The sequence below is a fragment of the Polychytrium aggregatum genome (assembly GCF_025602895.1).
Source record: "Polychytrium aggregatum strain JEL109 chromosome Unknown BJ171scaffold_32, whole genome shotgun sequence".
NCBI classification, from domain to species: Eukaryota; Fungi; Chytridiomycota; class Chytridiomycetes; order Polychytriales; genus Polychytrium; species Polychytrium aggregatum.
In genome coordinates, this window is record NW_026516234.1 from 280,549 (window position 1) to 304,342 (window position 23,794).

Below are 23,794 nucleotides of genomic sequence, written 5' to 3' on the forward strand. Positions count from 1 at the left end.
ACGCCGCCGCATCAGCGCAAGTCGCCTGAACTTTGTACTCGCCTCTCTGCCGACACATACTCTCTGTGCCGGTATATACTATCTCTGGCACCCACCTTCTGCCGCGACTACCTTCCGCCACCCGCTCCAGGCTACTATCGACCTGGATCCACACTCCCTGCTTCACACTCCCTGCTCGGCCCCTGCCTACCTTTGCTATCCATGGATCCTTCCCACAACGTCGCCGACCCCAAGTCGTCACTAGCGCGCAAGAGCAAATGGCGTGGCCATCCCGTCAACCTCAAGATCGGCCAAAAGAACGGGTTCTTTGGCAAATACCTCGGCGACTCGTACTCGCTGCGGATCGAAAACCTCGTGTCCAAGCTCCTGGAACTGCAGAGCCGTCCCACGGGCTATCGCTTCACCGACGACGCTGTCTTTTCCGTCCGCTGCCGGTTCTCGTCCGGCTACAGCGAGCAAGAGTCCAAGCCCTGGCGGATCTGGCTGCAGCCCTCGGCCCTGACCAAGCTGCTGCTCGCCATGTCGACCTCGTGTCCGCCGTCCAACCTGTCGCCCTCCTATGCCGAGTTTGTGGAGCTGTTGCTGAACCTGGCCGAGTGCCCAAGCCTCGAGTACGCCCTCCAGTCGGGCCTGCTCGAGTCCTACGCCGTGACCGACAAGTACCCCGTCGCGGTTGCCCCGGTGGCCCCGAGACCGCGGAACTCTCGCAAGCGGTCCGGAAGCCCCGATCAAGACTCGGTCAACTCGGATGATGGCTGCCTAAGTGCAGGATCCAGCACTGGATCCAGTGCCGGATCGAGCGACGGATCTAGCGGCGGCCACCCGGATTCGCCTGCTGCCAAGCGCAGGATCACGATCCAGTCGCTGATGAACAGCGATCCGCTGGATCTGGACTGCTGTGCGTATTAGCGCCTCTCACCTTACTTCCTCTCGTCCGCCGGCTTGCCAACTGCCGTTCCCCTCACCCCCACCCACACTCGCCCATCGCCGCAGTGCGTACTTGTGCATAATAGCCACTGCAGGGTCTGCCCAGCATGCCAGTGCTCTCCCGCTCGTCACTCCCACCTCTGTTCGTCACGCGTGTTGATTTGATTTTGGTCTGCCTCAAAAGTTGCTTGCTTAATACAAGAATCAGAATATGTCCGAGACACACACATAGGCCCTACTCGTCTACGGTGTCGTTCGAGGAGGAGCGGTGGTTGCGAGAGAGCCATCCTTCCTCTCTGACACTCATTCGCCGTTCTCGATCGCGCACCTTGGCATTTTCCCACCAGCCTCGTTCCATTCCCACCCGCATGGCTGCCTCGATCGATGTGTCCGTCCACCCACATCCCCGCCCTCATCGTCACACTACTTTTCCCTCCATTTGCACCCGCCGTTCGTTTGCTGGAGGAGGAGGAGCGAAGGGTGGGGGCAAATTCGCGTGCTCTGGTGTGTATCCACACCCGGCCTTGACACCATCGATACACACATCCACAAGATTTCTGCTCCGTCGAGGCTGGGAGCCGCCAAGGCCAGACACAAGGCTGAGTGCAAGGCAGAGTGCAAGGACAGGCGGGCTGGCCGATCTTTCCCCCGACCGACCGACTGACCGACTGACTAAGAACCATGCTGCGTGCAGCCCAATCGTCGGGGTGACCGATAGCGGCAAATGCGGGAAAGGCGAGCCAATGTGCACCAGCCGCTTGTGGCCTGCTTGTGCATCACGGTGCTCTCAGTCTATGGTGGTGGTGCCGGTGGATGCATGGCAACGAGCGGCTTTGGGCAGGCCGAAAACAGCGTCGTGCTGGCAAGGCAAGGCAGCAAGCATGGCCGGCGACCTCCCAGGATGCGATCCACGACCTGAGCCTGGCAAGGCATACTTCCTCTCTCTCTCTCTCTCTCTCTCTCTCTCTCTCTCTCCTGCCTGCTCGACCGACAAGCACATGCCAGCGCTCCAGGAAAAATGGCAACGCCGCGTGGGCCTGTGACAAAAGGACGCTCTCTTCCCCCAACGCACAGGCGGCCGGATGTCCAACAGCGGTGCCCACCCTTGCGTCTGCCTCGGCTGTGTGCCTCCCCGGCAGTCGTGCCTTGACCGAGTCCGGGAGCCACTCCAGAGCGCCGCAGACAACAAGGCCCAAGCACAGCTCAGCACAAGCCAACACAGCACAGCACAGGGACAGTCGGCGAGCAGCTGAGAGCACGACATTTGCGTCAAGGACGAGCCGCGAAGAGTGCTGCAGCCCGCAGATAGCCCTCGGCAGGACTTTGACCAGCAGAGTTCAGCAAGAGAAGGCAAGCCGGAGAACGGCACAGTGCTGCAGCATATGCCCGCACAGGGAGTCGCCTGCGTGCCAGCGGCCCCGCACACAAGGGCACACAGCGCGAGCACAGGCCCAGCCTCACGGCCGCGGCGCAGTGACGAGATACGGGAGCGCGCCTCCCCACGAGCAGCAAGCGTGCGACCACGGCCGAGACCAGGCACAACGGGCATGGCCCTCTGTGCATCCGAGGCAAACGATGCACATCCGCTCTGTGTTCGTGGGCCGGGGGGACGGGGTGGCTCGTGCGTCGATGCAGCAGCGCGCCAAGGGCGATGTGCAGCAGCACAGGCGTGACAAGCGGACGGACAAGATACGGCGATGAAGCAGCTGGTGGATGGCGATGAAGCAGCTGGTGGAGAGCATATCCGGCGGAATCGCAGAGCACAGATGCCCCAGAGTCGAGACACGGCAAGGGGACAAAGACCAAGGCTGCCGCAAGAAACACATCCCCCCTCCGTCGTTCCCGCATCCCCCCAGTCCCCGTCTGCCCGGCGGCGGATGAGCGGATCGACAGGTAGGAGTGAGTGAGCGGCTGCTATTGCTATTGCTATTGCTATTGCTGCTGCTGCGGGTGCGATGGAGAGTTGCTTCTGGGTTTTGGCCTGGATCAACCAACCGCCAAAGTCGGTGAGAGTTGGCTTGACCACGTGGTGCACTGCCACAAGCATCCGCCCCGGCAAAATACCGCCACTCGCACCGCCACCCAACTCAAACTGCGCTACCGTCCAAAAGAGGCAAGCGCGTCGCACAGGACCGGCGCGCCCGTCCCAGCTTTTGCACCGCACTGCCGCTGCCTGCTCCGTTTCTGCGCTTTGGTTTCGTCCCAACTCCATCGCCCATCCACCGGCCATCCTCCAACTCCTCAATCCATCCTCCAACTCCACGATCCATCCTCCAACTCCACGATCCATCCACAGCCATGGTCTGCCCAAAGTCTCTCGTCCTCGCTGCTGCTGCCGCCGGCACCGTCACAGCACAGACCTTCAACCGTCGCCTCTATTCCAACACCAACGACTGCACCGGTATGTCTGGCCCTCAGACTCGCCTGTCGTCTCCGTCGCTGAACCCAGCATCCGTAGGACTCGGTTTCTAAAACCTGCTCGCACTTGCTCCCGTCCTCGCCACAACCAATCCCTCGATCCCTTGCAGGCACCGTCACCAACATCATCTCGGTCTGGTCCAACACCCCGTGCCAGGCACCCGGCTTTGCTGCCTGCGAGAAGAAATCCGCCGTCGCCGGCTATCTCTCCTCCGAGGCCACCGGATGCGAGAGCAGCCCCTTGGTCGATACCCCGTACTTGCCTGTCAACCGCGTCGCTGGCCAGGCCTTCCTGACCATCAACTCGTACTACACCGTCGGGTCCACCAGCTGCAGCCTCAGCTCCGGCACCCAGCTCACCCAGACCACCTACATCGCCGATGGCCAGTGCTACGTCATGGAGCCGGGCTACTATTTCAAGGTCTCCTGTAGCCAGTCCAGCGGCACTGTCGCATTCTGCAAGTGAGTGTAGTCGGCGTTGCTCCCGCCTGCGGATTGCCATCCACATCGCTTGCATCGCTTGCTTCGGCCGTGGCAGCCCATTTGCATGTGTTGCCGGATCGTTGATTCTGCGTCGCCCACTAACTTCCTGGCTCCTTTCATCCTATCCAATCTCCTGTCGTTTAGCGAGGGCTGCACCAACTGCACTACCCAGACCTACAACACTCAGAGCTGCACCGCTGCACCCGATGGCTCCTACACCTCCGTCGTCTGCGGAACCGGCGCCTCTGCCAACACCACCAGCACCAACAGCACCACCTCGTCCACCCCGAGCCCAGTCAAAGGATCGGGCACCACCATCTTCGACTCGGCCGCCACCTACACCCTCGGCGGCATCCTCCTCAGTCTCTCGGCTCTGCTGTTCTGTTAAACTGCGACCACGACCACGACCACGGCCACGGCCACGACCATGACCACGACCACCCTATGTCTGCTGTCGGGCGACCGATAGCTTAACCGCCTCTATCCACTATCATCCCTCCCCGCCTCCTCTTGTACCAGTATGGAGATCTCGGGTTTGCTGCGCGACCCAGAAGCTCCCTTTTGTCATGGCATGGAACTACTCGCCGCTACAGCCCTCTTCCTAGATTTGATCTACACGAGCATCTCCCAAAATGAATGGGATGCACTGCGGTTACCGCTTTGATTATTGAAACGGAATATACACATCTATCACCACTATGACCAGTCATTTGTTACTTGGGAACCCTCGAATACATCGAGCAGCGCCACCATAATCAAGATGTATCGAGTTGGTGAAGCACAATCCATCGATTTGAATGCACCAAAGCCCCGCATCGCAAGACCAGTGCAGCCAAGGAGCATGATCATGGAGTACGAGTCGATCATCGTCTATGGGCATGCGGATATCTGATGAACCTGTATCTCAGTGAATCCCCATTACAGCCAATCAAGGACGCTTCTCGCACCGATGACTCCCGCAAGCGAAGGCTCCACCCAGGCGACCAAATGGATCTACCCCAGGTGTGCTCACAGTGCCGGGAAGCCAAGCGACTCAGGAAGGCCGAGTATCTTGATATCGATACACCATGGAGCAGCCCAGAGGGTCGAGCGGATGCACCACACAAAGAGATTCACTGGAGCCTACGATTGTCCCATTTCTTTCTGGACTGACTGTGATGAGCACTGATCCCCGCTGTGTCGACCATGATATCCAGCTGTCCAGCCTTTGGGGGGAGGACAGTCTAGAAGTACCTCTTTCGAAGTGAATGACTCGCCCAATCACAGCATTCGTGGATGATTCCTTGGACTGTCCCAGCCCGGCTGGTATGAGGGTGCAGGCAACGATGAGATTCACACCAACATCGAAACTGGCTCTCTCGCACCGACATCGACCCCCGGCACCAAGAAAAGTCATTCGTCTCGAACACCTCCAGAACAGCCGTCGTCCCACGCCTGCTCTGTATTGCCATCAACGTTTCCGGCTCAACCATCATGCGTTCATTCCTTGCCGTGCTACTGCTCGCCTGGAGTGGCACCATCGTCTCCGCTGAGCCCTCGGAGTGGGCCGAACGACGCTTCTACTACAGCGAGGCATCCTGTCCAGGCTCTGGACCCGACCCCATAACGATAGGGTCGTCGGCCACAGTTACCCTGTTCTGGCCCTCGGAAGCATGTCAGGGCCCAGTGCAGTCTCCCTGCCAGGACCGGACCGGCTCCAGCCCTTTCGGGGCCTCTGAGAGGACCGTATGCGAGCCGCTGTCCTCGGCCCTTTCCGCATTCACCTCAGGACAAGCCCCGGCCGATTCGCACTTGGTCGTGAGCGAGTTTACCCACCGCGGCAACGTCCACACCTGTGCTCTCACCACCGACACCGTCCAGCTTGTCCAGAAAGTCTTCCGGGCCGACAACCGATGTCATGCCATCGAGCCGGGCTGGTTTGCGCGGGCCAAATGCGACGATCTTGGCGGAATGCTGTGGACATGCATGTGAGTATCCACCCCTCACTCCCAGTCAGAAAGCTGCGGGGAGGATATCTTTGCTGTGCAAGCACTATATCACCGCCGATTGAGGCGGCGGATATGTTACTTGCTTCTGTCTGTCACTGAGCGATTCGGACCTTCCCTTCGACTCGCAGCGACAGCGAATGCATCTCAAACTGTCAGCTCCGACACTACTCGAGCTCCGAGTGCTCCGTCGACAGCGAGGGTGCCGTTGTCGGGATGCACTGCGTCAGAGGCACCGTCCCGCCTGCACCCGATCCCGTCCATAGCCTCAACATGACGCTCTGAGGCCAGTCTCTGACACAGACAACAGCATGTTCCTGACTGGACACCCGGGGTTGATTTGCTGGACGATGAGCAGTCTGTGTCCCCGCGTATCTACAATAGTATCGCCAAATGTAAGATCCATGTCGATCGTATCCCGAGTGTATTTGCATCGGGTGCTTCCCACCGCATCTTGGGTGCATCCCGCGGCCATTCTGCCAACCCCGACAAATCAGCCAGTCATCAGGAGCCACATCCCGCGTCAGGGTCTCGCGTGGCGGATTGTTGGTCGCCGACCACCCCCCCCCGCTCGTCTCGCAACCAGCACCGCCCTGCGCTCTCGTCCTCCATCTCATCCCAGCTCGTTCCAGCAGCAGGCCCGATCCGAGGAACCAGAATCCGCGAGCCGCATCGCCTGCGCCTGTCTCGGAGGACCCTCTGCAGCATCGTCAGCACCCTTGCGGCGATCCCTTTCGCACTCGCTTCCCCCACTTCGCCATCGGCAACAGACCCACAGTGATGCTGAAGAGCCTGGCGCCCTCGGGCGTTCTCCTGGTCGCCATCCTGACTGCAATCCACGATCCTCTGACGGTCTACATCCTCGTTGGCCTCATCGCGTCGATGCTGACCTATCATGCCATCAACTGGGTCCGTGAGGTGTTCATCAAGCACGGTCGGTTCGGCAAGGATTTGCTCAAGCCCAACACTCCTGTGATGTAAGCCCTGGGCTGGCCTGAGCCAGGATCAGACGCATCTGGAGGAGAGAAAATCTCTCCAGCCATCTCGGACGCTCTCGGACTCGCTCTTGGACTCGTTGCTGACTGATCCTTTCCCTTTTGGCTATGGGCTGTTGCTATCAACTTATCGCCAACTCTGGGCGGGGAACCGGGCAACAATCTGACCGACTGAACAACCGAAAACCACCAAACTGAACTGAACTGAACCGAACCGAACCGAACGAACCGTACGATCCGAACTAAACCGAACTGAACCCATCGAACGAGCCAGCCCCGAGAGCATGGGCGTTGTCGTCGGCGCTGTCTACTTTATCAGCATGTTTTTGACGCTGCCCATCCCTTTCATGCCGTGGTTTGTCAAGGAAGACTCGGACCTGGATCTGCAGGCCCAAGCCGAGTTTCCTCACCAGAGAGTAAGCATCATCTGGCTGTCTGGCTTGATTGCTGACGAGAGTTGAGCGCAGGCTTCATGGTCATCACTCAGCTGCAGTACTTCAAGCGAGACCACGGGCTCGAGCCTCGTCCATACGCGGCAGTCCGGATCATGGTCATTCTGACGCTTCGCCCACTCTTCAATCTGCTCGATCGACTTGGTTTCATCGGCCTAGTTTGCCCACGTCCTCGGCGGACTGCTTTCGCTGTTCAGCATGCTCTTCCTTGGCTTTGCCGACGACGTTCTCGACATACGATGGCGAGTCAAAATCTGGTTTCCTTTCGTGGCTACTCTCCCACTCTTGATGGTTTACTACGTCAGCGGCGGCCTGTCGACGATCATGATCCCAAAGATCCTGTGGTCCGTAATGGACACGCGCACCATCGACCTCGGTATGTTTTTGCTGTCGACGGAGCGTCGACGGCTGCCTCGTCCAGATTCGGCATCGAGAGGGCCGTTTTGTCCCTTTCGCCAGCCAAGCAGACATGAACTCATTCGCGAGCCTTGCTCGGCCAAAACTGTTTGCTGCCGGCCGCATCGCCTCTGTCCAGGTGTCTTGTACTATGTCTTTATGGCCTGCCTGGCGACATTCTCCACCAATGCCATCAACATCCTCGCCGGTGTCAACGGCATCGAAGGCGGGCAAGCCCTCGTTATCTCCTCCTCCCTTGCCATCAACAACATCATCTGGTACTCGTTCTCGACCAAGGATCCGACACGGCAGGCCCACCTCAGCTCGCTGCACTTCCTCTTGCCCTTCATCGGCGTGACCGTGGGCTATCTGCGGCACAACTGGTATGTCCGGCGAACGAACAAAGACCGAGAGTGTCGCTGGGCATTTTCAACGCGCCTGTGCAGGCGATGGTTCATATGTTTGCCCTGAATATCTGGGGATCTCGGCACTCTGCGGCTGCAAGGACGGGAGGAATGCATGCCTCTCCAGCTTGACACCATGCCAATCGAGGGTAGTCCTGTGGATCAGCACTGTGCCAATTTTGACCCTGCCTTTGGTCTGCACTGGCGCTTTAGGTACCCCGCCAAGGCATTTGGAGGCGATTCGTTCTGCTACTTTGCCGGAATGACGATTGCCGTCGTCGGAATCATCAACCATATGAGCAAGACGGTGATTATCTTTATGATCCCACAGATTTTCAACTTTATCTACTCGTGTCCACAGCTGTTCCATTTGGTCGAGTGTCCACGACACCGGATGCCCAAGTAAGCTGCGATGCCCCAATCCAATATCGGCGCATGTTGTTTATAGCTTTCTTCAGACAACCCGCTGGGCTGGGGGTTGGAGCGGCTCAAGGCGACAAGCGGCATCCGTCCGACCCACTTGTGGGCTGTTGCATTTTTGTCGTGGCAATGAAACGTCCACCAGTACCAGTGTCCGCGGGTGAGCTCGTGTGCCAACCTGGCAGCATCTCGCTCACTGGCTCATCAACACCAGACTCAACCCAAAGACCGGGAAACTCGAAGCCAGCCAGCTGTCGCTCAAGGGCATCAAGCCCCTCGGCAGAGTCTGCGTGCTCATTCTCAATGCCCTTGGCCTGTGCAAGATCCAGCGAGACCCCAAGACCAACGAATGGGTCTCGTGCAACAACTTCACCCTGATCAACCTTGTGCTTGTCAAGCTCGGTCCCATGACGGAAGAGCAAACCTGTCGCTGGGTCCTGTGGATCCAGATCCTGTCAAGCTGCCTGGGGTTCCTGATCCGGTTTGGCGGCGCACATCTCTTCTACGGCATCGGTAACTGAGCCGAGGGTCTCTGTCTGGAGCGCACCGATCAGCGACCTCCAATATACACCCATATTCTCGACACACTGCTTTGATTGCTTCTTGTTGGATGGGAATGCACATCCGCCATTTGCAATGGCCATCCGACACACCCCTGATCTCCGCGCCGCTGCACCGTCGGGTACGCTGGGCAGCCCTCATTTGGACCATCCGCGTGTCCGACGCAGCTTGCTGGAGGCCGCATCGACAATTTGGTGCTTTGAAACGAGTGTTCCGATCCAACCTGAACAACCTGAACAACCTGAACAACCTGAACAACCTGAACAACCTGAACAACCTGAACAACCTGAACAACCTGAACAACCTGAACAACCTGAACAACCTGAACAACCTGAACAACCTGGACAACCTGGACAATCCAAATGAAGATGGCACTATGGATTCAAAATCGTTGACTGAGGGAAATACCGCAGCACATACGAGGCTAGCACGTTCCAGCTGGCTCTTGTATTGGTCTAGGGAGCTTCCAAGGGCAAAATACGAGATCGAAACGAGAGAGCCAGAAGGAGAGAGACGGTCTGATGACGGAAGTACACGGAAGGACGCTGAAAGCACTGGAACATGGAGGCGCGAAGCCGAAAGGTCTAGAGGCAATCGCAGAGATAGAGCGGCGAGGGAGGGAGGCTCAGAATCAAACGCAGAGAGAACAAGACAAAAGGCATTAGGGAGACGACATGCATCGGCACGACGCTACCAAGATAGGACCAGACGACAAGAATGGCCTCCCAAAAGCACGCCGCTTCGACGGAGAGAGGGAGGGAGGGAAACTATGGGGGGGAGGGCGATCACGGAGCGAATGAGAGGACATGTACCGAAGTACGATCGGCATAGCACACGCATAGGACCCCGCAGGACACAGGATGAGCAGAGAGAGGAGCGGTCGACGGCTCAGTTCTTGTGGAAGAACTGGAAGTACACGAACAAGGCCACGGCAATCAGGACGACAAGAATGACGATCAAGATGATCCACTTTGTCTTGCGGGCACTTTGGGCATTGGTGATGGCGCGAGACATCTCTGTGGTGCCGTTGTTGATGTGGTCGGCGGCTTTGTCGACATGGGTCTCGATGTTGGTGATGATCTCGCCTTGTTCCTGCACGATCGGGGGCGCAATATCCGTTCAGCGGGGAGCAGCAGGGCACCAAGATGGACTGCAAACCAACTCAAGCGAATACCAGCTCGGTCGTCCAGCTCGGTCGCCCAGCATGGTCACCCAGTGGGTCCGACGTACTGCCTCGACCTGCGCAGCCGAAAGCGATCAAATAGTTACCTGCAGAAGGAACTGCATCTCCTCAAAGAGACGAACAAGCTCCTCGATGCTTCGCTGGATCTTGACGAGTTCAGAGTGTCGGCTCTGGGCATCCTCGAGCATGCGGCGCTGTTGTCCCAGCCCCGACATCTCCTGAGCAAAGGCGTTGCCTTGAGGATTGTCGATGAACCGATTAATCTCATCCTGGGTCGCCTGGGGGCGAACCACACGATACTGGCGCTCAGCCTGGGCCCGGATGTCCTTCTGCGCCCGGTCCTTCACCAGCTGGTAGCTGCGGGCCGCCTGCTGGATCCGCCCAATGAGGGACTTGTAAAACTCTCGTTGGCGCGCGGCCTCTGGACCAGGGACGATCATGCCTTTGAGCTGCTTGATATCGCTACGGGCGCTCTGGATGAGATCGTCGGTGGCCTGCGTCATGTCATCGATCTGCCTGTGTAGGTCTGAAAGCCGAAATGGTCGGAAGAGGGCGTTGGTGAGACTTGGTTGTGGGGCTCGGTTGTGAGACTCGACGGCGAGACCCGTTGTGCATCGTAACGGCCAATGCGATCAAAGTGACAAGAAACCGAGAAGCTCGGATCAGACCAGAGACGACGTACATTGGGCCTGGCTGGGATTCGCCTCGGTCAAGGCAGCCTTGTACAGTCTGTCCAGCTCCTGGACGTTCTGCCCGACCCGCTCGATGGTTTGCTGGATATTGAAGGACTAGGGTGCGGTCAAAAATGGCGCCACGGTGCGGTTGGATGGTTAGCGCATATGCATGGGCATTTCCGAACGACACAGTGCGGATATGCAGTCCTCCGGTGCGACTGCCACAGCACCGGCATTGTTTCTGCATTAACTTTGTCGGCCTGTCCCTTTCCAACATAGCAGCCAGCCCGAGTGTGCGGGCGGGCCGGACATCTATCGAGCGGGGGAGAGGATACACGGCCGCCATCGAGCCGATCCGGACACCGACAGTACCTTGGACTGGAACGGGCTTGCAGAGAGAGGCTCCATCTGGATGGCGTAGTTGCTTCCGGTAGGGGCAGCAGCCTCCTGTCGGGGCCGAGGCGAAACGAGCATAGGCGGCAGGATCAGCAGCAGCAGCAGCAGCAACAACAGCAACAACAACAACAGCAGCAGCAGCGGCAGACATGCTCGGCATCGCCATCGAGAAGATGCGCTATGCAGAGCAAGGAGCCGCACATGCTTCGTCCCAGACCATCCTCAGCGTCTGGCCGCCCTTGAGGAAGAACCACGGCACTGCAGGGACAGTGAACAAGCAAGACGGTATCCGGGCTGCTTTCGAGCCAACGACAAGCCCGAGCACGCACCAGATCTTGCAGTCTGTTTCTAGCCATGATCGGGTGTGTCTTTGGTCGGAACTGGGGAACGCCGGCGGCACAGAGACGGACAGGTTCGGCTGGGATGGTGGTCGGCAGATGCGGGGTGACGATGAAGACAACGAAAGCCCAGCCGGAAAGGAGCAGAGGGCACCGCGGGGCGAAACGGGGACGGCTGGCAGCGACAGCTGTGTGTGTAGGCGCCGGTGTGCTGTACAGCGCAGTGGAGGCGCTGAAACTGTGTGCTCGAGCGTGATACAGGACGCCAGGTATGGAAAGCGGCCGTCCAAACAGAAGCGCACTGCTACAGTGGCGCCGCCAATGGAAGCGCGCCTTGGCGTCTTGGCAAAGGGGGGGCAACAACGACAGCGACATCTGGGTGCATGGGAGGATGCTCGACATGGTGAGGCACAGCCAGGTTGCATGAAACCTCGGTGCGTCTTTCACGGCCGGCGCCCAATCGTCTCTCGTCCTGGTCGCGTGGCCCGCTGCGATCTTGTGTCGAGCTGGATCGGGATTGTTCATGGACATGCAGTTGTTCGCCATACGATATATGCTCTGGTCGGCCAAGGATGTTCCAGATGCGCCAACTCTCGTCGACCACTCTGGCTGCCGATTCTCGCCGTCAAGCCCAAAGCCATGAAAGACACGGCTGCCAATCCGCCCTGTGCGCCCCTTGGAACGCTGCTTCCCTCGAGCTTGCCCTCCTGGAAATTAGGCTGGCAAGCTCTGTGCGGTAGCAAGTGCCAGCACCGCGAAGCATGCCTCGCCGAGGCCGATTGCCTCCGTTCCCACGGGGGCACCACCCAGCCGACTGCCAAAGACGCTCTGTTTGTTCCGCTCCCACCCCTCTCGGCGCCGTCACCAGCCGACCGGTTTGTCAACGCTGTCTTCAACGATGGCCTTGGATACTACGTCCTCGTCGCGGTGCTTGGGATTGCGGCAGCCCCTTGCTTTGCGATCGCCATGGTCCTACGCACTCTGTATTTGGAGATATCTGGGCAGAGCCAGCACGATCGAGATGAGGTCGCTGAGTCTTTGGCGCCAGACGATCTGCGCGACACCACAGGCCAGACGAGTATGTAGCATACTGCCATCCGCATCATCCATGTTGCCTGTGTTGCCCGTGTTGCCTGTGCTGCCTGTGTTGCCTCATACCATCCATGTCGTTCGTCCGATCAGCAGAAGCTAACATGCAATCTCGAATGGAATCACAGGCAGCCTGAGTGACTATGGCAAGCACTGCTTCATCGAAGCTAACGGCATGACATTCCACTGTGTCGTGGCCGGCCCAAGTGATGGCATGCCTATTCTGCTTCTCCACGGCTTCCCAGAGGTAGGCTTATCGACGGATGATGCAGGGTTATGGAGCCGTCTTGAGCCGACACCCATTCAGGCTCACACCTTCTGTTCCCACCGTCTGGCTGATTGTGCCAGACCTGGTACACCTGGCGACACCAGCTCCGAGGTCTGAGTAGCAAATACCGTGTCTATGCGGTGGATATGGTAAGGCCACGATGCTCACTTGCATCCTTCCCTAGCTGTTCGCTTCGCTTGCACCCGGCTCTGGCACAGATACAGTCCACTCACAGCTCTATTGTGCAGCGCGGATATGGGCTTTCGTCCAAGCCCGAGGGCACCAAGCACTACACCCGCTCGGCCATCCTCCAGGACATTAAGAGCATAATCCAAGTATTGGGCTATGGCAAAGGCGAGATCGCTCTCTGCGCCCACGACTGGGGTGGCATTGTTGCGTGGTCGTTCGCCGAAGAATGCCCGTGGCTGGTCAAGCGACTCATCCTGATCAACACGCTGAACCCCACTCTGTTCAAGAGAAACATGGGACTCAAACAGCTGTGTATGTCGTTTTACATGTACATCGTTCTTGTCTTTCCGGGAATCGTAAGTGCATCTGTCGGCTTTGCCAGCATGGAGCTGTTCTGCATATCGACCCACCACGAAGGCACGCTCTTTCTGCCGCGGTGGACTCGCACTAACACATGTCTTCTGGACACTGCTGATTTGGATGAATGCGCATCCACATCCCCTGCATTCTGCTTGCGCTGCTCTCTGAAATGCACCATCCGAAAATGCCTCGCCAATGCAGTCGGACTGGGTGGCCAGGCTCAACGACTCGTACTGGATTTACGATGCCTTTCGCATCTTTGGTGATGGTGCAATCTCGGTCGTCGACATGGAGATTACCCGCCGGCTCTTTTGTAACCCAGGGAGCATCCAAGCCGCCTTTGCATACTACCGCAACCTCATGCTCGACCGATGGGCCGCACCCAAGCACGTACTGGGAAAGGATCTTGCTGTGCCAACCCTGGTGATCTGGGGCGAGGGCGATCTGACCCTTGACCGTCGCACATGCCTTGCTGGGCTGGGTTCTGAAGCGGGCCCAGTCCTCTTGGCCTCGATTCCGGACGGATCGCACTTTCCACACGAAGCCAAGCCGGGATTGGTCAACCAGACCATCGACAAGTATCTGTCCCTCGAATGATGTATCCAGTGTCTCGCTGTTTTTGGAGCTGTTGCTTGTATGCTGTGTCTCTGCCGAGGCATGGCCGTATGTTCTTCTGAAACGTTTATTCTTGCTTGGTTCTTGCTTGGTGACTCGGCTCTTGCTCGGCGCTTTGGTTCTTGTTCAGTGATTTGTTCGCTTGGAGCGGTTTGTGCATTCCGGCTCGCTCTCATTCTCCTCTGGTCGTCGGTTTGGTCTCCAGTTCGCTCGCTGCGTGTCTGGGTGTGGAATCTTTCAGCTGCCTCAGCATTGTTCGGCTGTTGGCTGATGCAATACACTATGATCTGACACAATGGTGCCGTGCTCGGCTGTCACTTGCCAGGCTTGGCCAGCACCCATCTCTCCGTCTCTCCATCTCTCCATCTCTCCATCTCTCCATCTCTCCATCTCTCCATCTCTCCATCTCTCCATCTCTCCATCTCTCCATCTCTCCATCTCTCCATCTCTCTGTCTCGGACGCGTCCCGCACCGATTTCGCCCGAGCCCGCCTGCCCCCTCGCTCGTTCCCACGCCGCCCGGACCCTCCGCCGCTTTCCCACCCACCTCCGTTCCCCTCGCTCGGGCTGTCTGCACCTCGCTGTTGGTCCCCGCACCCCCCCCCACTCACTCTCTCCGACCCGGGTTTCCACGACATTTCGGCGACTTTCGCCGACTTGCGGCGAGCCGTCCTTCCGGAAACGCCCGCACACAGCATCTGACCCTCCGTGTTTGCCCGAGCTCCTGCCATATTTGTCTGCTGGTGACACCCATCTGATAACCGCTCCGGGTTCGTCCGATATGCGCCATGCTTGTGCGACCGCGTCACCGCTCTTATCCGACCGCAGGACCCAAGTATTAAAAGCCCGATGATCGCCCTCCTCTGGTTTGCTCCCCCATCCATCCTCTCGCCGTCCTCCCAGCCAGCGACTTTGCCAGGTACGAACCGAGTCCGCCACGGTCTCGCCGCTGCACCGATCGGCCTCTGCATCTTGCCCTCCTGGATCGCTGCGTCGCTTGCTCTTGCTTTCCGATCAGCCTCCATCTCCAGTCCCCGATACCACCCAGTCTGATCGCCCCCCCCCAATCCGCCCACGGCTTTGGATCCAGGTGCCTTCTCCCTTCTGCTTCGATCAAGCCACCATGGTCGCCACAACCCCACGAACCCTCTACGACAAGATCTTCGAGAGCCACGTCGTCGATCGCCTTGATGACGGCACTTGCCTCATCTACATCGATCGCCACCTCGTTCACGAGGTCACCTCGCCTCAAGCCTTCGAGGGCCTGCGAACTGCCAAACGCCAGGTCCGCCGCCCGGATTGCACCCTTGCTACCGTCGACCACAACATCCCCACCACCGACCGCTCGTCGTTCACCAACATCAACGCCTTCATCAAAGAAGCCGATTCCCGAACCCAGTGCGCTACCCTCGAGGAGAACGTCAAGTCCTTTGGACTCACCTACTTTGGCATGGACGACAAGCGACAGGGTATTGTCCACGTCATCGGCCCCGAGCAGGGCTTTACCCTGCCCGGCACCACCATCGTCTGTGGCGACTCGCACACTTCCACCCACGGCGCCTTTGGTGCCCTGGCCTTTGGTATCGGCACCTCTGAGGTCGAGCACGTCCTGGCCACCCAGACCATTCTCCAGAAAAAGTCCAAGAACATGCGTATCTACTACTCGGGCCACCTCTCTGAAGGCGTGACTTCCAAGGACCTGATCCTCCACACCATTGGCCTCATCGGTACCGCTGGTGGCACGGGCTCCGTCATCGAGTTCTGCGGCCCGGCCATCGAGGCCCTCTCGATGGAGGCCCGCATGTCCGTCTGCAACATGGCCATCGAGGGCGGTGCCCGCGCCGGCATGATCGCCGCCGACGACATCACCTTCGAATACCTGAAGAACCGCCCCTTGGCTCCCAAGGATGCCGAGTGGGATCGCGCCGTTGCCTACTGGCGATCCCTCAAGTCGGACGAGGGCGCTGCCTACGACATCGACATCACCGTCAATGCCGCCGACATCCCCCCGACCGTCACCTGGGGAACCTCGCCTCAGGATGTGGCCCCCATCACCGGCACGGTCCCGGATCCTCAGAACGAGACCGATCCCATCAAGAAGGCCAGCATCGAGCGCGCCCTCAACTACATGGGCCTGGTTCCCAACACCAAGCTGACCGAGGTTGCCATCGACAAGGTCTTCATCGGCTCCTGCACCAACTCGCGCATCGAGGATCTGCGTTCGGCCGCCGCCGTTGCCTACGGCAGAAAGGTCGCCCCGAATGTCTATGCCATGATCGTCCCTGGCTCTGGCCTGATCAAGCAGCAGGCCGAAGCCGAGGGTCTGGACCGGATCTTCAAGAACGCCGGCTTTGACTGGTAGGTGCTGGCCCGTGAGCATCGGAGAGACTTGGAGGCTGCGGCTTCTTGGATACGAGTGATATACTGACCTCCGCTCCCTGTTGACTCGTGTTGCGCGTTGCTGCTTCGTCCCCATTCCCGATCTCGCCGTTGGTTGTTCGATCGCACATCTCCAGGAGAGAAGCCGGCTGCTCCATGTGCCTTGGCATGAACCCCGATCAGCTCAAGCCCCAGGAGCGCTGTGCCTCCACCTCGAACCGCAACTTTGAGGGCCGCCAGGGCCCGGGTGGCAGAACCCACCTTGTCAGCCCCGCCATGGCTGCGGCTGCCGCCATTGCCGGCCATCTTGTTGATGTGCGCTCTCTGATCGGCCCCGTTGCCGAGGCCAAGCTCCCTGTGGAGGTCTCGGCGCCGCAAAACTCCAAAGAGTTCCTTGTCCAAGAGGTTGTTCCGGCCCCGGCCTACCAGCTCCAGGACGTGGACGCCAGCCAGGACAGCGGCGCGGTTTCGGGCGGCATGCCCCAGTTCACGATCGTCAAGGGTGCTGCTGCTCCCCTCGTCATGGCCAACGTCGACACGGACATGATCATCCCCAAGCAGTTCCTGAAGACCATCAAGCGCACGGGCCTGGGTGTCTCGCTCTTTTACGAGATCCGCTATGACCCGGCCACCGGCGCCGAGAAGCCCGACTTTGTCCTGAATCTGCCCCAGTACCGCTCGTCCCGCATCCTGATCGCCGGGCCGAACTTTGGCTGCGGCTCTTCACGCGAGCACGCCCCTTGGGCCCTCAACGACTTTGGCATCCGCTGCATCATTGCCCCTAGCTTTGCCGATATCTTTTTCAACAACTGCTTCAAGAACGGCATGCTGCCGATCCCGGTGAGCCAATCCGTGGTCGACATCCTGGCCCAGGATGCCCAGGACGGCCTTGAGCTCGAAATCGATCTGCCCGCCCAAGTGATCCGCCGCGCGAACGGCGAGACGATCGCCTTCGAGGTCGACGCATTCCGCAAGCACTGCCTGGTCAACGGATTCGACGACATTGGCCTGACCCTGCAGAAGAAGGACCTCATCTCGACCTTCGAGCAGCGTCGCTCGACGGAGTGGCCCTGGCTCGATGGAATGGGATACCGCGAGTCCAAGCAGGGCGGCGCCGTCAAGGTGCAGCCCGTGGGCCAGGCCAAGAAGGCCACTCTGGACTGGTAGACGGGCGACGTAATCGTGGCGTAACGGCTACCATAACCCCAAAAACAAAAGACGACACCCAGTCCATCCACTCTGGCCTCCAAAGCAGAGCGATCGCCTTGCTCGTCTCCACCGTCTGAGACGAGCAAGCCGGTATCCATGACTCCAGCGTGCTGCGGGGGAGAGCGCGGCATGGAATGCGAGCTGTTCGCCAGAGTCGATCCGACTGCACCATTCAGCAATACAGCAAATATGTTGCCCAGGAATGCGAGCGGGCAGCCGGTGTCGAGGGTGCTGGGCTGGCCGAGACAGGCAAGCGCAGGACAGAAGCCGAACTCCACCCGATCCCGTTGCCGAGGTGCCCGGGGCTGCAATCTCCAAACAGCCATGGCCCACTCGCTCTGGCGCAGCTCGGACAAATGGGTGCCGTGTATTGACAGTGGGTGCGGCCTGGCAGAACAGTGCGCTGTCACGACGAGCCACAGACAAGGGTAAGGGTGCAATTCGGGGGGGGGGCAGCGATTGGAAGGAAATGGAAGCGAGAGAGCGACAACGAGACGACGAAGGAAGGTGGGGGAGAGACCAGGTGGAATCAAAACAGCAGGACGAAATGCAGGAAGCGGATGGAGGAAGCTGGACAACATGGTCAAATAGACAGAGGGGCTGCCCGCCCGACATATCGCCTGGGAGCGACGACAAAAGCCCTGCTCGCTCGCAGGCCAGGGTCAACGGCCGACAATCGTGCGTGCTCCACACCTATGCGGCAGTGGAGGCCGAGGCAGCGGCGGCCGTGGCCATCTCGGTCTGCGAAACGACCGGGGCGGCGGCGGGGGCGGAGGCAGCGGCGTTGGACTTTTCGTCGTTCTCGATCTGCTGCGTCTGGGCGGCCTGCTCGTCGTCCTTCTTCTCCTGGGCCTCCGCCGAGGTGGTAGGCGGCTCGGGCTTGGGGTCCTCGACCTGCAGCTTGACGCCCTGCTGCTCCTGGACCTCGTCCTTGATGTCGTTGGCAGCGCTGACCACGGCGACGTGCTCCAGCTGGGCCTCATCGAGGACTCCGGCCTGGATGTCTTCCTTGGACGGCTCGACGGCGACCTCGGCGTTGCGCTCCCAGAACCACTCCTCCTTCTCAGACAGGTAGCCGAGCCAGCCGTACTGGAGATCGGGCGAGTTGGGGCTGTCCTGGTTCTGGAGCTGGCGGAGACGCTTGAAGACAGACTCGGTCAAGTTCAGCGGGCGGGCGTGCAGGTAGCGGCCGTTGTAGGACTTGTAGGTGACCTTGTAGACCTCATCGCGCTTGTCCTCGGCCGTCTTTTGGACGTCCGAAGCGACGTTGCGGATCCACCGGGCGTTCTCGTTGTAGATGGTCTCGGTGAAGTACAAGTTGTGGTCTTGGTCGGCAGCGAGATAGTCGCCTGTGGCTCGGCTGCGGAGCGTCACAAACTCTGTGGGTCCATCACGGGTTGGCCAGGCGGGGCAGGTTGATTCGGTCGGAAGACGGTGATGGGGCAGGCCGATGCGGATGCCAAGATGGCGGCGCCAAGAAGACGTTGCAGCGTCAGACGGTTGCGCAACTCGGCCAGGGCAAAGCGAGCACGACTGCGATGCAGATGAGACAAGCAACGAGAGACGAACGAGCTGTGTTGGTGGCATGCCCGAGACCCACCTGGGTGGTTCGAGATGAAAAAGTGGGCGTTCTTGCCCTCATCCGAGACATCGGAGGCTCCTCGCAGTTCCGAGTCTGTGACGAACAGGAAGGCACCCGAGACGGTGGACTGGATGGATCGCGGGATAGGACGTTTTGCGTCGGCCATGGCAGTAGCTATGCAGATCGGATGGCTGTAGTGGGGCGGATTGGAAGGCGGCGGCGGCGGCGGCAGCAAGTGCGATGGAAGACGAAAGATGGAGGCGAGGGAAGACGGAGGCGATGGAAGAGCGCAAATCCGAAAAGCGCTTTGGCGGGGTGGCGGGGCGCCTCTGTGACACCCACTGTGCATGAGATGTGCATGCCAAAAGTCGATACAGTTCCAGAAAGAACCGGGGACACCTTGGTTTTGACCATTGATCAAATAATTTGTTGCCCAACACTATTGCGCTGGCCATGGCCATTCGCCAGTGTGTCCAAGAGCACCATTCACCGCTGGCACTACGAGACCAGTGTGCGGGTCGATTGTGGATACCGGAGAGCGGCCGGTGGTCTTCGCTCGGAGGTGATTTGTTGAATTGCGTGCGGCTCAGTTGGACGCAAGCTCATCACGCACTACACTGACAGATGGGATCGTGAGGGTGTCCCGTAAAGTATATGAAGTGGGCACTCATGAACGCATATGAAGCGGCCTCATGAACGCATATGAAGCAGCACTAATGAACGGACGCTCCTCGTTCGCCGCGCGGGCATCTCGTCGTCCCAATCCCCGGCGGCTCGGTCGCTCATGCCCAGGACCGCCGAACAGGCTTGTGCCACTCCCGCACAACAATCACCGTCGCTCATTGTCTGCCGGCCATCTCGCTCGGCCAGCTGCTACTCTTTGCTCCCGCATCCGGTCTCGCCGCCCTCGGACCGCTCCTTCCCTCAACCATGGGCTCCAAGCGCAAGCTGCCCATCACCGTCTCGAAACAGCGAGTCCGATCCAACCCCGAGGCCACCCAGGCTCTCATCGCCACCTATCACACCCTCAACAAGCAGCTCACCCAACATCTGTCCCAGAACAACCATGAGGCCGCCAAAGAGGCCAAGCGCAAGATGGACGAGCTCGGCGGCCTGGATGCCTATCAGCGGGCCTCGCTCAAGGGCGGCGACGAACGCAAAGGCCGCGGAGCGAGCGGCCGATGGATCACTGACCAGCTGAGAGCCGAACACCAGCGCATCGAGGCCACGCTGCCCACACAAAACCCCAAGATCAAGCTCAAGCTGCTGGATGTCGGCGCAACCTCGGGCGAGACATACAAGCGCCTGTTTGCCTGGGTGGATGTCACGGCTATCGATCTGAATCCGCAGTGCTTGCTGGTGAAGAGGCAGGATTACTTTGAGCGGCCATTTCCAGAGACAGACGACGAAAAGTTCCATGTTGTTTGCATGTCCTTGGTCATCAACTTTGTCGGCGATGTCGCCAAGCGAGGTAAGGCAAATCATCACCGCCATCCCCATCCGCACTCGACAGGCTCGGCCAAGATTCGATAAGTCGCAGTCGCTGCGGAACGATCGCTGCTCTCTTGGCTGACGCTATCCAATCGCACTATCGGCGTCGATGGCCCGAGGATAGGCGAGATGCTGGTGCGCACACTGCCCTTCCTCTATCCCGAGGGCCTGTTCTACATTGTGATCCCGCTCCCGTGCGTCACAAACTCCCGCTACATGACGCACGATCATTTCGTCGGCCTGATGGGCCAGATCGGCTTCGATCTCATCGAGTTCCACCATGCCACCAAGGTCGCCTACTATCTTTTCCGCAAGTCGGCCGACTCGGACTCGGTTGATCCAAGCGGCGTGGCTTTGAAGAAAGTCGAGATCAATCCAGGACCGGGGCGCAACAACTTTGCCATCGTCATCCAGCCACAGCCACAACCAGCAGCCCCAAAGTCGGTCGACTCGTCTCGATCAAAGCCCCGAGATCGCGGACGGCATTCGGCAGCGCCTCTGCCGAACCATAAGTCGCCAAAGACCCCGCCTGCATCCATCTCGAAATCCTCCGGAAAACCAAAGACGTCGAAAACAACGGCATCCAGGCCGGCCGTGCCCCCAGGACAAGCGTCAAAGACCAAGTCTAAGCGAGCATCGCCGAAGCCACTCCAGGACCAACGGCTGGTCAAGAGTGGCCGCATCGCAAAGCCAGCGAGTCGAAGGTGACGGGTGCCGGAGCTGACCTGGTTATATTGAACACAGCAAATACATCGACGACGGCGGCTGACCGCCAGAGCACGGCCTGCTGGCCATTTGATATCGAGAGATGAACCGCTGTTTCGACAGTGCGACGGCACGCTTGCAGTTCTCTATACAACCGTCTTGTATTCCAGCACTTGGTAGTTGTAGACGTGCACAACTCGGCCCTGGTGAACGACCCGCAAGCCTGTGTATGAGGAAACGGTGCGAGTCCGTGCATGAGTACTCAATGGCGGTCATAGCATCCGTGAATGGCGGAACGAAGATCGTCATGGATCAAACGAGTCGCCACAAACCGCAAGGCAGATAGCGAGCGAGCGAGCAGGCAGGCAAGCGGACAAGTAAGCGCACTGGCTGCTGGGATGCATCCAGGCACTGAGGAACATGCCTTTCCAAAATGCCAGTCACCCAGTCACCCAGTCACCCAGCCATCCAGCCATCCAGCCATCCAGTCATCCAGCCATCCAGCGGCCATGCACAATGCGATCACTTTCCAAGCGTGTCGCTTACCTTCGAGAATGTGCTCGCCGCACTCGCCCACGATGAGCTCGCCGTCGACACTGGCGCGGCCAACAAAGGTGGGCTTTCCTTCGGGGCTGGTGCCTCCGCGGACGTAGAGACCAAGCTCGACACCAACCAATTTGCCTTTGCTGTCGGCCCAGTGCAAGCCACGAGCCGACCCGGTGAGAATCTCGAACTGATCAAAGATCGAGACGCCGTTGGGGTCGTTCTCGCGGTTGCTCCAGGGCACTTCGACGCCTCCAAAGGTGCCCTCAAGAACTTTGCCAACATGGATCGACGAAGGCAGGATAGCCCGGCCGATGTAATACACCTTGCCGTATCGGTCATGGCCGCCATTGATGGCATTCTGGGGTACAGAGTCGAATGTGCAGGCAACCCATTCGATCCTGCTAGTCGTGGGACTGCCGCCGCTGGCACTTCTGCCCAGATTCTTGAGGACCAGGAGGGACTCGGCCACGGGCGATGTGGAATGGATCGCTATGCTCGTGGCCTGCAGGCTGCTGTTATCGAAGCCAGACGGCTCCCACGACTTGGTATTGCGAACAGGTTCTTCGCCAAGTTTGGAGTGATGCAGCTGGCGACGACGATGTTTGTAGAGAGAAATGATCAGCCATATCGAAGCAACGATAGGCATCTGGCAGCGGCAGATGCGAACGCAGCTCGTTGGAATGGACGATGGCATCGAAGACGCCTCGCCACGATAGATCCAGCGAGCAGCGACCAAATGCTGGCAACCATGAGACTCACCACAGTTGCAGTGAACTGCGTGCCCTGATACGTGACGATCTGTCCCGGAGTGTAGATCTTTCCAGCTACCCAGGGCTCCGACATGACGTGAGTTGATAAAGAGGCGTGTGTCGATCACAGGAGAGCGGTAGATGATGATGATATTGATTATGGTTATGTATATACGGGAGAGTCAATGCTGATGCGGGTGCAAATGATATGCGGAAGCGGATGGAGCGTCGACGCAGGATGCGGATGGAATGTGGTGTTGAGAGGCAGAGTCGAGGAACCGACCGAGGTTGCGAATGGAGGGCAGTTGTCGGGTGCGGATGGCGGTGCCGGGATGCGGGCTGCCTGGTCGGAGGGAAGTGATGCTCCCGCGCGTCACGATCGCTCACCCCAGAAGCGCGTGCACCCCGGTCGGAGCCGGCATCGACATGAGGCCGGGAGGGAGAGAGCACCGTCGCAGACGACAGGTGCACCGCCGCAGGAGATGGACGTCGCCGCAGGGTAGGTATGCACGGGCAGCATTCAATCCCACATGGCACGCCAAGGACAGCGACGAGCATCGACGCTCGTCGCCCGGACCAACCCGCCACAGGCACGGCCCATTTGCGCTTTGCTCGGTGGTTGGGCGATGCCAATGCACGATGATCCTAATGCACGAGCGGTGTAGGTCATCGTCTCTCCTCTGGATGGAACGTAATGGCTTGCGTTTGGCTCAGTCCTATATCATGGGCTGGGGAACCAGATGCAGTCTCGCGGCACATGCAGCGGTGGCATGGGACGGGCAGCACGACAGCCAAGAGCACCGGCCGGCAGTGGGGATTGGGGCGACAGCGCAATGACGACACCCTAGAAAAGAGTCTATAGATGTCAATGTCTCGGCAGTCTCTCAGCCAGATTGGGCAGCGGCTTTGATCAAGTAGCATGGGTCTCTATCGCCTTACAGGAGTCATCCGGGCCAGGCAGCCGGCGGGTCTAGGTTCATT

At 59.3% G+C, this 23,794-nt stretch overlaps 10 protein-coding genes across 10 annotated transcripts; 7 read left to right on the forward strand and 3 right to left on the reverse strand.

The window, feature by feature from the left end:
• Positions 1 to 201: 201 nt before the first annotated feature.
• BJ171DRAFT_584260 (uncharacterized protein) lies at positions 202 to 909 on the forward strand (the record flags this gene model as incomplete). Its single annotated transcript, XM_053114297.1, has 1 exon — positions 202 to 909. The coding sequence occupies one exon, from the start codon at positions 202 to 204 to the stop codon at positions 907 to 909; it is 708 nt and encodes a 235-aa protein (XP_052964432.1).
• Positions 910 to 3,047: 2,138 nt separating this feature from the next.
• BJ171DRAFT_183459 (uncharacterized protein) lies at positions 3,048 to 4,316 on the forward strand. The gene is made up of 3 exons (XM_053106106.1): positions 3,048 to 3,328; positions 3,456 to 3,807; positions 3,973 to 4,316. The coding sequence occupies exons 1-3, from the start codon at positions 3,226 to 3,228 to the stop codon at positions 4,214 to 4,216; spliced, it is 699 nt and encodes a 232-aa protein (XP_052964433.1). The 5' UTR covers positions 3,048 to 3,225; the 3' UTR covers positions 4,217 to 4,316.
• A 794-nt stretch (positions 4,317 to 5,110) lies between these two features.
• BJ171DRAFT_601039 (uncharacterized protein) lies at positions 5,111 to 6,098 on the forward strand (the record flags this gene model as incomplete). The annotated part of the gene is made up of 2 exons (XM_053115059.1): positions 5,111 to 5,795; positions 5,945 to 6,098. Exons 1-2 carry the CDS (start codon positions 5,302 to 5,304, stop codon positions 6,096 to 6,098), a joined length of 648 nt encoding a protein of 215 aa, XP_052964434.1. The 5' UTR covers positions 5,111 to 5,301.
• Positions 6,099 to 6,413: 315 nt separating this feature from the next.
• BJ171DRAFT_514767 (UDP-N-acetylglucosamine--dolichyl-phosphate N-acetylglucosaminephosphotransferase) lies at positions 6,414 to 9,064 on the forward strand. The gene is made up of 6 exons (XM_053111867.1): positions 6,414 to 6,790; positions 7,083 to 7,224; positions 7,420 to 7,636; positions 7,796 to 8,039; positions 8,274 to 8,462; positions 8,695 to 9,064. Exons 1-6 carry the CDS (start codon positions 6,594 to 6,596, stop codon positions 8,999 to 9,001), a joined length of 1,296 nt encoding a protein of 431 aa, XP_052964435.1. The 5' UTR covers positions 6,414 to 6,593; the 3' UTR covers positions 9,002 to 9,064.
• A 490-nt stretch (positions 9,065 to 9,554) lies between these two features.
• On the reverse strand, positions 9,555 to 11,507 carry BJ171DRAFT_183482 (t-SNARE). The gene is made up of 5 exons (XM_053106107.1): positions 11,271 to 11,507; positions 10,907 to 11,012; positions 10,311 to 10,750; positions 9,854 to 10,133; positions 9,555 to 9,625 (listed from the first exon to the last, which is right to left on the reverse strand). The coding sequence occupies exons 1-4, from the start codon at positions 11,370 to 11,372 to the stop codon at positions 9,930 to 9,932; spliced, it is 852 nt and encodes a 283-aa protein (XP_052964436.1). The 5' UTR covers positions 11,373 to 11,507; the 3' UTR covers positions 9,555 to 9,625; positions 9,854 to 9,929.
• Positions 11,508 to 12,271: 764 nt separating this feature from the next.
• Positions 12,272 to 14,416, forward strand: BJ171DRAFT_601042 (Alpha/Beta hydrolase protein; the record flags this gene model as incomplete). Its single annotated transcript, XM_053115060.1, has 5 exons — positions 12,272 to 12,710; positions 12,850 to 12,968; positions 13,070 to 13,138; positions 13,238 to 13,534; positions 13,740 to 14,416. 5 exons carry the CDS (start codon positions 12,272 to 12,274, stop codon positions 14,133 to 14,135), a joined length of 1,320 nt encoding a protein of 439 aa, XP_052964437.1. The 3' UTR covers positions 14,136 to 14,416.
• Positions 14,417 to 15,015: 599 nt separating this feature from the next.
• On the forward strand, positions 15,016 to 17,712 carry BJ171DRAFT_183510 (3-isopropylmalate dehydratase). The gene is made up of 3 exons (XM_053106108.1): positions 15,016 to 15,071; positions 15,243 to 16,510; positions 16,669 to 17,712. The coding sequence occupies exons 2-3, from the start codon at positions 15,276 to 15,278 to the stop codon at positions 17,696 to 17,698; spliced, it is 2,265 nt and encodes a 754-aa protein (XP_052964438.1). The 5' UTR covers positions 15,016 to 15,071; positions 15,243 to 15,275; the 3' UTR covers positions 17,699 to 17,712.
• A 376-nt stretch (positions 17,713 to 18,088) lies between these two features.
• Positions 18,089 to 19,735, reverse strand: BJ171DRAFT_569766 (uncharacterized protein). Its single transcript, XM_053113585.1, has 2 exons — positions 19,341 to 19,735; positions 18,089 to 19,119 (listed from the first exon to the last, which is right to left on the reverse strand). The coding sequence occupies exons 1-2, from the start codon at positions 19,669 to 19,671 to the stop codon at positions 18,434 to 18,436; spliced, it is 1,017 nt and encodes a 338-aa protein (XP_052964439.1). The 5' UTR covers positions 19,672 to 19,735; the 3' UTR covers positions 18,089 to 18,433.
• Positions 19,736 to 19,971: 236 nt separating this feature from the next.
• On the forward strand, positions 19,972 to 21,602 carry BJ171DRAFT_461508 (putative methyltransferase-domain-containing protein). The gene is made up of 2 exons (XM_053108483.1): positions 19,972 to 20,793; positions 20,938 to 21,602. Exons 1-2 carry the CDS (start codon positions 20,253 to 20,255, stop codon positions 21,519 to 21,521), a joined length of 1,125 nt encoding a protein of 374 aa, XP_052964440.1. The 5' UTR covers positions 19,972 to 20,252; the 3' UTR covers positions 21,522 to 21,602.
• On the reverse strand, positions 21,603 to 23,199 carry BJ171DRAFT_514776 (uncharacterized protein). The gene is made up of 3 exons (XM_053111868.1): positions 22,824 to 23,199; positions 22,065 to 22,650; positions 21,603 to 21,741 (listed from the first exon to the last, which is right to left on the reverse strand). The coding sequence occupies exons 1-3, from the start codon at positions 22,905 to 22,907 to the stop codon at positions 21,665 to 21,667; spliced, it is 747 nt and encodes a 248-aa protein (XP_052964441.1). The 5' UTR covers positions 22,908 to 23,199; the 3' UTR covers positions 21,603 to 21,664.
• Between the last annotated feature and the right edge of the window lie 595 nt (positions 23,200 to 23,794).

Coding starts and splice junctions, on each gene's coding strand:
- BJ171DRAFT_183482 (XM_053106107.1), bottom strand. CDS start 11,372: ATGCTCGTTTCGCCTCGGCCCCGACAGGAGGCTGCTGCCCCTACCGGA. Junction 11,013..11,270: donor CAAGCCCGTTCCAGTCCAAG/GTACTGTCGGTG, acceptor ACCGCACCCTAG/TCCTTCAATATCCAGCAAAC. Junction 10,134..10,310: donor AGATGCAGTTCCTTCTGCAG/GTAACTATTTGA, acceptor CCGATCGTGCAG/GAACAAGGCGAGATCATCAC.
- BJ171DRAFT_514767 (XM_053111867.1), top strand. CDS start 6,594: ATGCTGAAGAGCCTGGCGCCCTCGGGCGTTCTCCTGGTCGCCATCCTG. Junction 7,225..7,419: donor CCGAGTTTCCTCACCAGAGA/GTAAGCATCATC, acceptor TCATCGGCCTAG/TTTGCCCACGTCCTCGGCGG. Junction 7,637..7,795: donor CACGCGCACCATCGACCTCG/GTATGTTTTTGC, acceptor GCCTCTGTCCAG/GTGTCTTGTACTATGTCTTT.
- BJ171DRAFT_461508 (XM_053108483.1), top strand. CDS start 20,253: ATGGGCTCCAAGCGCAAGCTGCCCATCACCGTCTCGAAACAGCGAGTC. Junction 20,794..20,937: donor CGGCGATGTCGCCAAGCGAG/GTAAGGCAAATC, acceptor GCCCGAGGATAG/GCGAGATGCTGGTGCGCACA.
- BJ171DRAFT_514776 (XM_053111868.1), bottom strand. CDS start 22,907: ATGTCGGAGCCCTGGGTAGCTGGAAAGATCTACACTCCGGGACAGATC. Junction 22,651..22,823: donor CGCAGTTCACTGCAACTGTG/GTGAGTCTCATG, acceptor CGTCGTCGCCAG/CTGCATCACTCCAAACTTGG. Junction 21,742..22,064: donor CGGCGAGCACATTCTCGAAG/GTAAGCGACACG, acceptor CCTCATACACAG/GCTTGCGGGTCGTTCACCAG.
- BJ171DRAFT_569766 (XM_053113585.1), bottom strand. CDS start 19,671: ATGCACAGTGGGTGTCACAGAGGCGCCCCGCCACCCCGCCAAAGCGCT. Junction 19,120..19,340: donor TTTCATCTCGAACCACCCAG/GTGGGTCTCGGG, acceptor ATGGACCCACAG/AGTTTGTGACGCTCCGCAGC.
- BJ171DRAFT_183459 (XM_053106106.1), top strand. CDS start 3,226: ATGGTCTGCCCAAAGTCTCTCGTCCTCGCTGCTGCTGCCGCCGGCACC. Junction 3,329..3,455: donor CAACACCAACGACTGCACCG/GTATGTCTGGCC, acceptor GATCCCTTGCAG/GCACCGTCACCAACATCATC. Junction 3,808..3,972: donor GGCACTGTCGCATTCTGCAA/GTGAGTGTAGTC, acceptor CCTGTCGTTTAG/CGAGGGCTGCACCAACTGCA.
- BJ171DRAFT_183510 (XM_053106108.1), top strand. CDS start 15,276: ATGGTCGCCACAACCCCACGAACCCTCTACGACAAGATCTTCGAGAGC. Junction 16,511..16,668: donor AAGAACGCCGGCTTTGACTG/GTAGGTGCTGGC, acceptor GCACATCTCCAG/GAGAGAAGCCGGCTGCTCCA.